General features: G+C 38.1%; 1 protein-coding gene across 3 annotated transcripts in view; it reads left to right on the forward strand.

The window, feature by feature from the left end:
- The first annotated feature begins 4420 nt into the window (after positions 1-4420).
- Positions 4421-13997, forward strand: part of LOC110368210 (NLR family CARD domain-containing protein 3-like) — a 48818-nt gene continuing 39241 nt past the window's right edge. For 2 of the 3 annotated variants that reach the window (XM_036129794.1, XM_036129795.1), the window contains exons 1-5: positions 4422-4595; positions 6421-6576; positions 8561-8716; positions 10538-10693; positions 12791-13026. In XM_036129794.1, the coding sequence (XP_035985687.1) occupies positions 4483-4595; positions 6421-6576; positions 8561-8716; positions 10538-10693; positions 12791-13026 (817 nt within the window). In that variant the 5' untranslated portion in view covers positions 4422-4482. Of the gene's footprint in view, positions 4596-6420; positions 6577-8560; positions 8717-10537; positions 10694-12790; positions 13027-13997 lie in introns of all 3 variants that reach the window. The other variant, XM_036129793.1, reaches the window with a different exon arrangement.

The raw sequence follows: 13997 nt of genomic DNA on the forward strand, positions 1-13997 counted from the left end.
AGTTAATGACTATGATGTCTCATAATTTCCGTCCACCAGAGGCTGATTTGATCTGATTCTGACGTAAAGTGTTTTATGTAACCAGGCGTTGACATATGAAGCCAAGTTTGATCCTTTTTTTTCCCATCACAGGACAAAAACTAAAGGCATCAGATCAATGATTTGGATTTTTTAGACATTATTTCTTTTGCTCATTTACTGGAATAGAGTAGAATGACTTTATTGTAATTATACAACCTAAAATGAGATGTAAGAGCTTCTTTTTGTCTTGAGCATTCTGATGAACCCGAACTCAGCCACACACAGAGCTTCGTTTCCTAAGAGTTTATTGAAGAGGATGAGTAGTACAGGGTGAGAACCAGAGAGTCTTTACTGGGCTGGAGCAGAAGGATGTAGATGGCAGGAGCAGGTGGACCAAGTCCGGCTTGATTATGAATGGCAGGTGGATCTGATCAGTTCAGAGGGAAGTAACTGGGCTGGAGAAGAGGCAGAAAGTGCAGGTTCGTCTATGGGGACAACAGGCAGGCCTAAACTGCACCATGACACTTATTCAGTACAGACAGAAAGTATATCAAAATAGTGCAGTGGGTACTGTTAGGGGTGCACACTAATTCAGTATGAATATATACCATGATATAACTTTATTTAATAAAGGTGAAATGACATTTCCAATATTTCAGTTTACATTACAGTCTATGGTTACAGCATCTGTCACTGACTGATGTTCTGGATTTTATTTAATTTTGTGTGTTTTTATTTTTGAAAGCAAATGTTTCTAAAATGTTATATTGGAGGAGTTTTATAAACACGGCAAAATAATTGTCATAATATTGTACCAGCATGTGTTTTGAGGATTCTTTGTAGTCTTTCTAAGGCTTTTATTTTGTTTATTGATATTCTAATTATATCGTATTGACAGAAATTAAGAAATGTTTTGTCATATAAGTATTGTCCAGCCCTATGTACTATTTACAGTTAAAATATATAAAGTATGTTTTACCAGGTGAAAACAGATGGTAGTGGTGAAAATGTTTTTCATTTTTAAAACAGAATAAACAGCAGCATTAATGAGTCTAATGCACATCATATATATATATATATAATGTATGTTGATGGATGGGATTGATACATGTGGGAGTTCAGGGAGGTGTTGTTGATGAAATTTTACTAGAAATATCAAGATTCAAAGTAAAACAATAGAGCAGCCTTTCACTATTTAACAAAATGACTGTCAGATATTTAATTAACTAGAAAATATCATCTTGTCTCATTAAAGGGCTTCATATGCCTCATTGAAGCTAAATTTGTTGACAAAATACCATGAATAGTACATGGTGTCCTTTAACACATCATGTTGTGTGACAAACTGGAGAGAAACCCCATAGACATCATATACGTAGACGCCCCATTGTACGCTGCCGGCCGCTAGGCTGACGTGTCTACAGGGCGGCCATCTTGGGTCAGACCACAGACCAGACAGCTGCTGTCAGAATGAATAGGACGCAGCTCAGATCTCATTTTAATCATATGTTCACAGTGATCGTGGCCTTTCAGATGACACATATTTATTCAGAACCAAAACTATTTAAACTGAAGTCAAACTGGATGAAAAATGTACACGCACTTACATATTTTGCAGTTACATATTAATCTAATATACACACAAATTATACACACATAAATATCTCCGTCGATCTCTCTCTCTCTCTCTCTCTCTCTCTCTCTCTCTCTCTCTCTCTCTCTCTCTCTCTCTATATATATATATATATATATATATATATATATATATATATATATATATATATATATATATATACAGACATCAATCTACAGACAGCAGCACTGATCTAGATAGGAGCAAAACTATATACAGACAAGTGAGAGCAGAATGATATAATACAAACCGCGATCTGGGAAAAAAAAAATCAACAAAAAACCTAATAACGCATCTTAGATCAAATACATTACAAAATCATACCAAAACCAAAAATACTGTATAATACCCCCCCTACATAAATCATGTCTATCCAGTAATTTAGGACCATTTTGTTTGTTTTTGGTGTTTAATGTACTTTTCTCTCCCTGCTACCCATTAGCACATATTGTGTTTATGCCGGAAAAACTGTAACTGTAAAGCATGAGGATTATCTATCATAAAATCTTACTTATGGAAGGTAATTCCCCAGGATCTGGTTCCTAGTGTCCTTTTATCAGCGGAGTAAAAGTCGCGCATCCTGGGACGGAGCTCTGGAAGTTTGCTTACTTTCAATACAAAAGCGAAATCATTTATTAAGTTAGACAATCATTTAATTCAATCAATTGGTCCCATGTAGCCCCTAAAGGGGTGATGTTTTCAGTCAGTTGATTTTTCTGGAAATCGGGTGAGAATTCACCAGATTCAGAGTGTCTGAAAACATAAAGTAAATTTTTTCTGATTTGACGTGTATTCTCTCTGACTGCAGCTTGGTCTGACCTAAGATGGCCGCTCTGTCGGCACGCCTCTCAACAGACGACGGGACGTCTACGTCAACATGTCTGTGAGAAACTCAGCTGACTTCCTATAAATGAGGACAGGAGGGGTCTGAACTTTTCCTGGTTCTCATGTTACGCTGAAGCAGGAAGAGAAAAGTAAACAGAAGCTCAGACTTACTTTTGTCTCCGAAGAACAACATCCTAAAATTATTTTTTTTTATCAGAATTGAAGGTAAAATCTTCTAACTTTACTGTTGCTTAGTGAGTTTTTCTCTTTATGAAGAGAAAGCATCAGAGCTCTGTGTGATCCTCTGTTAACATCCAGATCTTTGTTACACAGAGTTACTTTTTATATCTGCGTATGCAGCGCTGTTTACAGTGTTTGGTGTCAGCAGCAATAAATGTCTTTATAACAATAGTTTCTGGCTCTGTGGAGGACGAATGATACTCAGATCTCTGCTAAAGTAAAGATTGTTGGGGCAGCGCCAGGTTCTGTCCTGATTGGTTCCTACGGTAGCCGACCATAAAACTCCTGTTTATCAGCGCTCTGCGTGAGAACAGGAACTGACTGTTGATGATTCCTAAACTCTGAGGTCATGGTGCGTTTAGATGTTCCTGTTAAGCAACACTGCTATTGTTATACTAAAAGAAAAGAACATTTCTTCCTTATGTGCCTTTTGTGCCAAATATTTCAGAATATCAAAATAATTTTCATGTGAGACAAATATAACCTGAGTAAACAGAAAATGTTGTTTTAATATAATTTCAGATATTAAGGGAAGAAGCTATCCTTACCAACTTGGTCCTATATGGAAATATGATTATATGCTTGTTAAAACAAGAATAAAAACAAAGCAAAAAGGAAAAAAAAAAACACAAATTAACTTTGATTAACCAAAAACTGTTTTTAGAGTCTGTGGGGACTCTAAAAAGTCTGTTTAAATATTGACCAAAGGAAAAACAACGTTATTTGATAGATTAATATACTGTAGAACATGCTGTATCTGTTCTCTGCCCTGGCTGAATTTCAATTAAGTTAAAATGATTGTTAATCAAACAAAACATTTGCAATATTTTTTCTTGGTTTTAATTGTTGAACGATGAAGAGACTGATATTCAAACCTGCAGTTTGTGGGTTTGTCAGATGCAAGTCAATGTCAAATCAATGACCCACCCATCACTGTCCTGGGTCGTTAGAGGCTATCGCTTGGTGTCAGTGGAGGACTTAACTAGAAAATATCATCACATGGACAGCAGTGTTATAAGCACTGGAAGGGTTTTAATCAGATTATTCCTAAAAGGTAGCTGTTGTTAAATCTATATTTTGTTTTCTGTAATTTTGTTATTGTCCTGTAGTGTTGTCACAATACCAAAAGTTTGGTATTAGTACCAATATTAACATGTATTTTGATATTTTTTCAACACTTTTGTTAAATAAAAAGAGGACACAAAATATAATGATTGACTTTATTTGAATAAAACAAATCTTGGAACAATAACATATCAATCAGTAAATAAAGTAAAAATACCACAAAGACAGTTAGACAATTTTTAGTTAGGAGATCAAAGTCATAATGTTGCCATAATAAAGCGATGATGATAAGACAGTGAAGTCTTGATATTACCAGAGAAACTTCTATAATGAGAAGAATCCTTCAATAGTTATTAAGATCTGATGTGACGTGATCAGCTCTTTTATTGGGAATAAAGGTTCATTCTGATTGTACTTAATCCAATCACAGTATTCATATTGTTGTGTTTACATCACACATTTCTATACCTATCAGCCTTTATTCTGATTCCTTATGTCAATGTAAACATAGCTACTGTGAAACATCAGCTGGGGAACTAAGAGAAGATGTTTGTCAGAGTTTTACACAGGATGTAATCAGCCTCCTGCTTTACAGGATGGTTCAGAGAGCAAACTGGAACTGAATCACATGTTAACTGTCTGCTTTCCCTCTCAGCTGGGATTCAGGCTGGGAAACACAGAGGACCGTTTGGAGGAACATGGAGGGGTACAGAGCAACGTCTCCAGCACCCAGCTGTGTTTCTCTGCAGAGTGACAGGTCCAAAGATCCTCCTATATTCTTCAATAATGATCCTGGACCCCCAGATCAAAGGTAAGACAGCTGTCAACAACTATTATAATCATGTGTGAGACACTATCAGCCTCTGATACATATAAACTAAGTCAGACTGAAGCTGAAGCTGAGAAGTTCAGCTGCAGGAAGGAAGGCTGCAGGACGTCCAACCAGCTCCAGGAAGGTTCTCCACTGAGAGGGAAGATACAGAATCCTGTAGCCTCCAGTCCAGAGCTTGCTCTCCACTGGCAGCAGGTAGATGTGAGTGCATCAGCACAGAGTAGGCTGAAGAATTTCAGACAAGGAGATCCACCAAGAAGCCACTTCTGTCCAACAAATCCATCAAGGAAATGCTGCAGATCTGCAGGATGGACAGAAAAAGAACCTGAAGAATATTTGAGTTAGTATATCATAATAACTTTCCATAGTGTTCTCAGGAGAAGGGTCATTTCATTCATCGTTTCTCAGAGCTTCAGAAGTGGTTTTCCAAATCTGGAAACCTTGCCAGTTTTGAAAGAATCCCATAATATCAAATTAAGCCTCCAGACATTAGAGAGAAGACTGCAAAAAAGCGGCTTTGGCAGAGAAATAAAAAGACGGACCATGCAGAGGTGGCATCTTTTAATGAGCAACAACTACAAGGTTCTGGTGGACAGCATGGCTACAGGTGGATGCATCAGAAACGTTGAATGGCTGAGATCATCACAGACAGAGAAACCTTGTGAGGCGACTAATAGATCCAAATGGGGATGACCTGAGGGCAAGAAATCGCTTTAGATGGCGCTCATGTGTCAGTCGTAGACCAAACTACGTATGACGTATTGATGGGTATGACAAACTAAAGCCCTATGGTACATGCATAGATGGCCTCTCAAGAAAAATTATTTGGTTAGTAGCAAAAGGTCGTGTGTAATTGTAAGTAGGCTTAATTACAATAATGTGTTGTAATTTGTTTCTGTTTTACTTAAAAATAGTAATACATTTTAATTTCCTTCAAAGTAGAGGTCAAGGTCTATCTAGAATTCCTCAGTATTTAATCAAATTTGTGAATATAGTAGCTCTTGTTTAAAACAGCATTCATTAGTACAAAAATATTTAGGTTATCCTTTTTCTTATCCACACCAGTTCAGGACACTATTGATCACGTGGACAGCAGTGTTAGAAGCACTGGAAGGGTTTTAATCAGATTATTCCTAAAAGGTAGCTGTTGTTAAATGTACATTTTGTTTTCTGTAATTGTGTTATTGTCCTGTAGTGTTGTCACAATACCAAAAGTTGGTATTAGTACCAATATTAACATATATTTTGATATTTTTTCAATACTTTTGTTAAATAAAAAGAGGACACAAAAATATAATTATTGACTTTATTTGAATAAAACAAATCTTGGAACAATAACATATCAATCAGTAAATAAAGTAAAAATACCACAAAGACAGTTAGACAATTTTTAATTAGGAGATCAAAGTCATAATGTTGCCAGAATAAAGCGGTGATGATATGAGAGTGAAGTCTTGATATTACCAGAGAAACTTCTATAATGAGAAGAATCCTTCAATAGTTATTAAGATCTGATGTGACGTGATCAGCTCTTTTATTGGGAATAAAGGTTCATTCTGATTGTACTTAATCCAATCACAGTATTCATATTGTTGTGTTTACATCACACATTTCTATACCTATCAGTCTTTATTCTGATTCCTCATGTCAATGTAAACATAGCTACTGTGAAACATCAGCTGGGAACTAAGAGAAGATGTTTGTCAGAGTTTTACACAGGATGTAATCAGCCTCCTGCTTTACAGGATGGTTCAGAGAGCAAACTGGAACTGAATCACATGTTAACTGTCTGTTTCTCTCTCAGTGGGGCTTCAGGCCTGGAAACACAGAGGAACATTTGGAGGAACATGGAGGGGAACAGAGCAGCGTCTCCAGCACCCAGCTGTGTTTCTCTGCAGAGTGACAGGTCCAAAGATCCTCCTATATTCTTCAATAATGATCCTGGACCCCCAGATCAAAGGTAAGACAGCTGTCAACAACTATTATAATCGTGTGTGAGACACTATCAGCCTCTGATACATATAAACTAAGTCAGACTGAAGCTGAAGCTGAGAAGTTCAGCTGCAGGAATGAAGGCTGCAGGACGTCCAACCAGCTCCAGGAAGGTTCTCCACTGAGAGGGAAGATACAGAATCCTGTAGCCTCCAGTCCAGAGCTTGTTCTCCACTGGCAGCAGGTAGATGTGAGTGCATCAGCACAGAGTAGGCTGAAGAATTTCAGACAAGGAGATCCACCAAGAAGCCACTTCTGTCCAACAAATCCATCAAGGAAATGCTGCAGATCTGCAGGATGGACAGAAAAAAAACAGAAGAATATATGAGTTAGTATATCATAATAACTTTCCATAGTGTTCTCAGGATAAGGGTCATTTCATTCATCTGTTCTCAGAGCTTTTTCCTGTCTGTGTTTCCCTGTTGCAAACTGGCGACCTCTCCAGGGTGTACCCCGCCTCTCACCCAGTGAACGCTGGAGATAGGCACCAGCACCCCCCGTGACCCCATGAGGGATTAAGCAGGTTAGAAAATGGATGGATGGATGGATTTCTCAGGGCTTCAGAAGTGGTTTTCCAAATCTGGAAATCTTACCAGTTTTGGAAGAATCCCATAATATCAAATTAAGCCACCAGACATTAGAGAGAAGACTGCAAAAAAGCGGCTTTGGCAGAGAAAAACTAAGACGGACGATACAGAGGTGGCATCTTTTAATGAGCAACAACTACAAGGTTCTGGTGGACAGCATGGCTACAGGTGGATGCATCAGAAACGTTGAATGGCTGAGATCATCACAGACAGAGAAACCTTGTGAGGCGACTAATAGATCCAAATGGGGATGACCTGAGGGCAAGAAATCACTCTAGATGGCGCTCATGTGTCAGTTGTAGACCAAACTACGTATGAGGTATTGATGGGGATGACAAACTAAAGCCCTATGGTACATGCATAGATGGCCTCTCAAGAAAAATTATTTGGTTAGTAGCAAAAGGTCGTGTGTAATTGTAAGTAGGCTTAATTACATTAATGTGTTGTAATTTGTTTCTGTTTTACTTAAAAATAGTAATACATTTTAATTTCCTTCAAAGTAGAGGTCAAGGTCTATCTAGAATTCCTCAGTATTTAATCAAATTTGTGAATATAGTAACTCTTGTTCAAAACAACACTCATTAGTACCAAAATATTTAGGTTATCCTTTTTCTTATCCACACCAGTTCAGGACACTATTGATCATGTGGACAGCAGTGTTACAAGCACTGGAAGGGTTTTAATCAGATTATTCCTAAAAGGTAGCTGTTGTTAAATCTATATTTTGTTTTCTGTAATTTTGTTATTGTCCTGTAGTGTTGTCACAATACCAAAAGTTTGGTATTAGTACCAATATTAACATGTATTTTGATATTTTTTCAATACTTTTGTTAAATAAAAGAGGACACAAAAATATAATTATTGACTTTATTTGAATAAAACAAATCTTGGAACAATAACATATCAATCAGTAAATAAAGTAAAAATACCACAAAGACAGTTAGACAATTTTTAATTAGGAGATCAAAGTCATAATGTTGCCAGAATAAAGCGGTGATGATATGACAGTGAAGTCTTGATATTACCAGAGAAACTTCTATAATGAGAAGAATCCTTCAATAGTTATTAAGATCTGATGTGACGTGATCAGCTCTTTTATTGGGAATAAAGGTTCATTCTGATTGTACTTAATTCAATCACAGTATTCATATTGTTGTGTTTACATCACACATTTCTATACCTATCAGCCTTTATTCTGATTCCTTATGTCAATGTAAACATAGCTACTGTGAACCATCAGCTGGGAACTAAGAGAAGATGTTTGTCAGAGTTTTACACAGGATGTAATCAGCCTCCTGCTTTACAGGATGGTTCAGAGAGCAAACTGGAACTGAATCACATGTTAACTGTCTGTTTCCCTCTCAGTGGGGCTTCAGGCCTGGAAACACAGAGGAACATTTGGAGGAACATGGAGGAGAACAGAGCAACGTCTCCAGCACCCAGCTGTGTTTCTCTGCAGAGTGACAGGTCCAAAGATCCTCCTATATTCTTCCATAATGGTCCTGGACCCCCATATCAAAGGTAAGACAGCTGTCAACAAGTATTATAATCATGTGTGAGACACTATCAGCCTCTGATACATATAAACTAAGTCAGACTGAAGCTGAAGCTGAGAAGTTCAGCTGCAGGAAGGAAGGCTGCAGGACGTCCAACCAGCTCCAGGAAGGTTCTCCACTGAGAGGGAAGATACAGAATCCTGTAGCCTCCAGTTCAGAGCTTGCTCTCCACTGGCAGCAGGTAGATGTGAGTGCATCAGCACAGAGTAGGCTGAAGAATTGCAGACAAGGAGATCCACCAAGAAGCCACTTCTGTCCAACAAATCCATCAAGGAAATGCTGCAGATCTGCACGATGGACAGAAAAAGAACCGAAGAATATTTGAGTTAGTATATCATAATAACTTTCCATAGTGTTCTCAGGAGAAGGGTCATTTCATTCATCGTTTCTCAGAGCTATAGAAGTGGTTTTCCAAATCTGGAAACCTTGCCAGTTTTGAAAGAATCCCATAATATCAAATTAAGCCACCAGACATTAGAGAGAAGACTGCAAAAAAGCGGCTTTGGCAGAGAAATAAAAAGACGGACCATGCAGAGGTGGCATCTTTTAATGAGCAACAACTACAAGGTTCTGGTGGACAGCATGGCTACAGGTGGATGCATCAGAAACGTTGAATGGCTGAGATCATCACAGACAGAGAAACCTTGTGAGGCGACTAATGGATCCAAATGGGGATGACCTGAGGGCAAGAAATCGCTTTAGATGGCGCTCATGTGTCAGTCGTAGACCAAACTACGTATGACGTATTGATGGGTATGACAAACTAAAGCCCTATGGTACATGCATAGATGGCCTCTCAAGAAAAATCATTTGGTTAGTAGCAAAAGGTCGTGTGTAATTGTAAGTAGGCTTAATTACATTAATGTGTTGTAATTTGTTTCTGTTTTACTTAAAAATAGTAATACATTTTAATTTCCTTCAAAGTAGAGGTCAAGGTCTATCTAGAATTCCTCAGTATTTAATCAAATTTGTGAATATAGTAGCTCTTGTTTAAAACAACACTCATTAGTACCAAAATATTTAGGTTATCCTTTTTCTTATCCACACCAGTTCAGGACACTATTGATCATGTGGACAGCAGTGTTACAAGCACTGGAAGGGTTTTAATCAGATTATTCCTAAAAGGTAGCTGTTGTTAAATCTATATTTTGTTTTCTGTAATTTTGTTATTGTCCTGTAGTGTTGTCACAATACCAAAAGTTTGGTATTAGTACCAATATTAACATATATTTTGATATTTTTCAATACTTTTGTTAAATAAAAAGAGGACACAAAAATATAATTGCTGACTTTATTTGAATAAAACAAATCTAGGAACAATAACATATCAATCAGTAAATAAAGTAAAAATACCACAAAGACAGTTAGACAATTTTTAATTAGGAGATCAAAGTCATAATGTTGCCAGAATAAAGCAGTGATATGACAGTGAAGTCTTGATATTACCAGAAAAACTTCTATAATGAGAAGAATCCTTCAATAGTTATTAAGATCTGATGTGACGTGATCAGCTCTTTTATTGGGAATAAAGGTTCATTCTGATTGTACTTAATCCAATCACAGTATTCATATTGTTGTGTTTACATCACACATTTCTATACCTATCAGCCTTTATTCTGATTCCTTATGTCAATGTAAACATAGCTACTGTGAAACATCAGCTGGGAACTAAGAGAAGATGTTTGTCAGAGTTTTACACAGGATGTAATCAGCCTCCTGCTTTACAGGATGGTTCAGAGAGCAAACTGGAACTGAATCACATGTTAACTGTCTGTTTCCCTCTCAGTGGGGCTTCAGGCCTGGAAACACAGAGGAACATTTGGAGGAACATGGAGGAGAACAGAGCAACGTCTCCAGCACCCAGCTGTGTTTCTCTGCAGAGTGACAGGTCCAAAGATCCTCCTATATTCTTCAATAATGATCCTGGACCCCCAGATCAAAGGTAAGACAGCTGTCAACAACTATTATAATCGTGTGTGAGACACTATCAGCCTCTGATACATATAAACTAAGTCAGACTGAAGCTGAAGCTGAGAAGTTCAGCTGCAGGAATGAAGGCTGCAGGACGTCCAACCAGCTCCAGGAAGGTTCTCCACTGAGAGGGAAGATACAGAATCCTGTAGCCTCCAGTCCAGAGCTTGCTCTCCACTGGCAGCAGGTAGATGTGAGTGCATCAGCACAGAGTAGGCTGAAGAATTTCAGACAAGGAGATCCACCAAGAAGCCACTTCTGTCCAACAAATCCATCAAGGAAATGCTGCAGATCTGCAGGATGGACAGAAAAAGAACCAAAGAATATATGAGTTAGTATATCATAATAACTTTCCATAGTGTTCTCAGGAGAAGGGTCATTTCATTCATCATTTCTCAGAGCTTCAGAAGTGGTTTTCCAAATCTGGAAATCTTGCCAGTTTTGAAAGAATCCCATATTATCAAATTAAGCCACCAGACATTAGAGAGAAGGCTGCAACAAAGCGGCTTTGGCAGAGAAAAACTAAGACGGACGATGCAGAGGTGGCCATCTTTTAATGAGCAACAACTACAAGGATCTGGTGGATAGCATGGCTACAGGTGGATGCATCAGAAACGTTGAATGGCTGAGACTGTCACAGACAGAGAAACCTTGTGAGGCGACTATTAGATCCAAATGGGGATGACCTGAGGGCAAGAAATCACTCTAGATGGCGCTCATGTGTCAGTTGTAGACCAAACTACGTATGACGTATTGATGGGGATGACAAACTAAAGCCCTATGGTATATGCATAGATGGCCTCAAGAAAAACTATTTGGTTAGTAGTAAAAAGTCGTGTGTAATTGTAAGTAGGTTTAATTGCTTAAGTGGGATATAATTTGTTTCTGTTTTACTTAAAAATAGTAATATATTTTAATTTCCTTCAAAGTAGAGGTCAAGGTCTATCTAGAATTCCTCAGTATTTATTCACATTTGTGAATATAGTAGCTCTTGTTTAAAACAGCATTCATTAGTACCAAAATATTTAGGTTATCCTTTTTCTAATCCACACCAGTTCAGGACACTATTGATCACGTGAACAGCAGTGTTAGAAGCACTGAAAGGGTTTTAATCAGGTTATTCCTAAAAGGTAGCTGTTGTTGAATCTATATTTTATTTTGTGTAATATTGTTATTGTCCTGTAGTGTTGTCACAACAATACCAAAAGTTTGGTATTAGTACCAATATTAACATGTATTTCGATATTTTTCAAAACTTTTTCAAATAAAAAGAGGACACAAAAAGTATAATTACTGACTTTATTTTAACAAAACAAATTTTAGAACAATAACATATCAGTAAGTAAAGAAAGTCCAAATACCACTAAGACAATTAGAGAATTTTTGGTTAGGAGATCAAAGTCATAATATTGGCAGAATAAAGCAGTGATGATATGAGAGTAAAGTATTGATATTACCAGAGAAAAACTTCTTTAATGAGAAGAAATCTTCAATAGTTATTAAGATCTGATGTGATCAGCTCAAACAAACTGCAGACAGCCTGAGCCGAGAACACAGAAGTAAGACTGCTCTCTCTCTTCAAGCAGGAGTTATTTTAGTGGATCGACGGTTCAGTGAACTTCTTGATACGTCCTACAGTGATTTTTACATGTTACCTATTAGGGTTTAATGTGTCTGCAAATATTGAACATCTTAACAGAGGCAGATATAAGTTAGAGAACATCTGTGACTTGATCCAGCCTTAATACCCTCCAGCTGTAGCCTGAGGTCCTCAGAGCAGAATCTGCAGATGTTCCCTCAGACCCACTTTAGGACCCAAGGAGATGGAGCCTTCCAAGCTGTTAGACCAAGATTGTTGAAGGATCTCCAGCATTACCTGCAATCACTGCATTGTGTTGATGCTTTAAAAAGTAGCTGAAGTTGTAAAAATCTGTACTTAAAGGAACTATGAGTAATAATGACACCTAGTGGGTAAAATCGGAAAAACAATGCACTGCAAAATCAAGGTACTTTTCAGTTCACCCTGTTGGTAGTGAACTGTTTCAGTGATGAAGAAATGTCTTCACAGATGGAGAAAGAGGAGCAGCGTTGGTGAGGAGGAGCAGCGGTCCTGCTGTGCTTTGTGTCAGAAGGTCCTGATGGATCCGGTCTCTACCAGCTGTGGACACTGGTTCTGCAGACAGTGCATCACGTCATACTGGGTCCAGTCTGCTCCACCAGGACCCTCCTCCTGCCCCCAGTGTGGGAAAAGACCCAGAAGAGGACCTGGACTGCTGGCAGCCAATCAGAGCAGCTGTGCTCCAGGTGAGACTGAACATCTCCAATCAGAACTTCCTTCTATCGTCTCTGTTGAACTAATTCAACGTCTTTAGTTAGGATTTGGAATTTCAAGTGTTTAAAAGTCTTTCTGTGATCAATTAATTCCCCTGAATCTCTGGATTTCCAGCTGCTGTAAATGTAACGTCTGTGTTCAACCCAACAACCTATTGGGTTTGCTTTGAAGTGGTTCTGTTTTCAGCCCTTTGTGCTAAATGCATTAAAACTGAACATCTCCTTAAAGCTGCTGCTCATTTTGATACATGAAAACAAAAAGGTGGAGAAAACAACCTGCTGCTCGGCTGCTTTACAGAAAGAGGGAAGGAAAGTCTGAGAGACAGAAACCTTTATTTACTCTGACAATAGATCCCAGATTACAGGAGATATATTTGTAGAAACATGGAATATTTCTATCTGCTGTTTACTTCTAAAGGGTAAAATCAGTCCCATGTCATTTCTAATCTGTAATTATTCTTTAACAACATCCAATCCAGTCTCTGAGTGAGAAATGCATCTGAAATGTGAACACTACCTGATCCAATGAGCTGTTTCTCTGGCAGATTAGAGCATTTCCTCCAGATTTCCTTCATTAAGGCTGAAAATGCTGCCAGGAAACATTTTCTGTCTCTCTGCCTCTTCTGTAGCTGCTGTGTTTGTGGGAGAAGGTCAGATAGAAACAGAGAAATGAGGACAATGGTGACCTGATGCTAAAGAGTTCATGTTGCTGAAAGCTGCTGCATGTTTCTGTCAGCATTTCTTCATCTGATCTGCTTTGTGAATCAGATCCTGACAGTGAACAGATACTGGCCACAAAGCAGAGGCAGAACATCTAACAAGGTTCTGGTTCTAAGGACGGATCCGATTGGTTAGCATCACATCATGTGAACGAAGGGATCTTCTAATGATAACACCTCCTGATGTTCCAGATGTTTCTGTTCCAACTTCATCACTAAATCATG

This window comes from Fundulus heteroclitus, unplaced genomic scaffold (assembly GCF_011125445.2).
Source record: "Fundulus heteroclitus isolate FHET01 unplaced genomic scaffold, MU-UCD_Fhet_4.1 scaffold_219, whole genome shotgun sequence".
NCBI lineage: Eukaryota > Metazoa > Chordata > Actinopteri > Cyprinodontiformes > Fundulidae > Fundulus > Fundulus heteroclitus.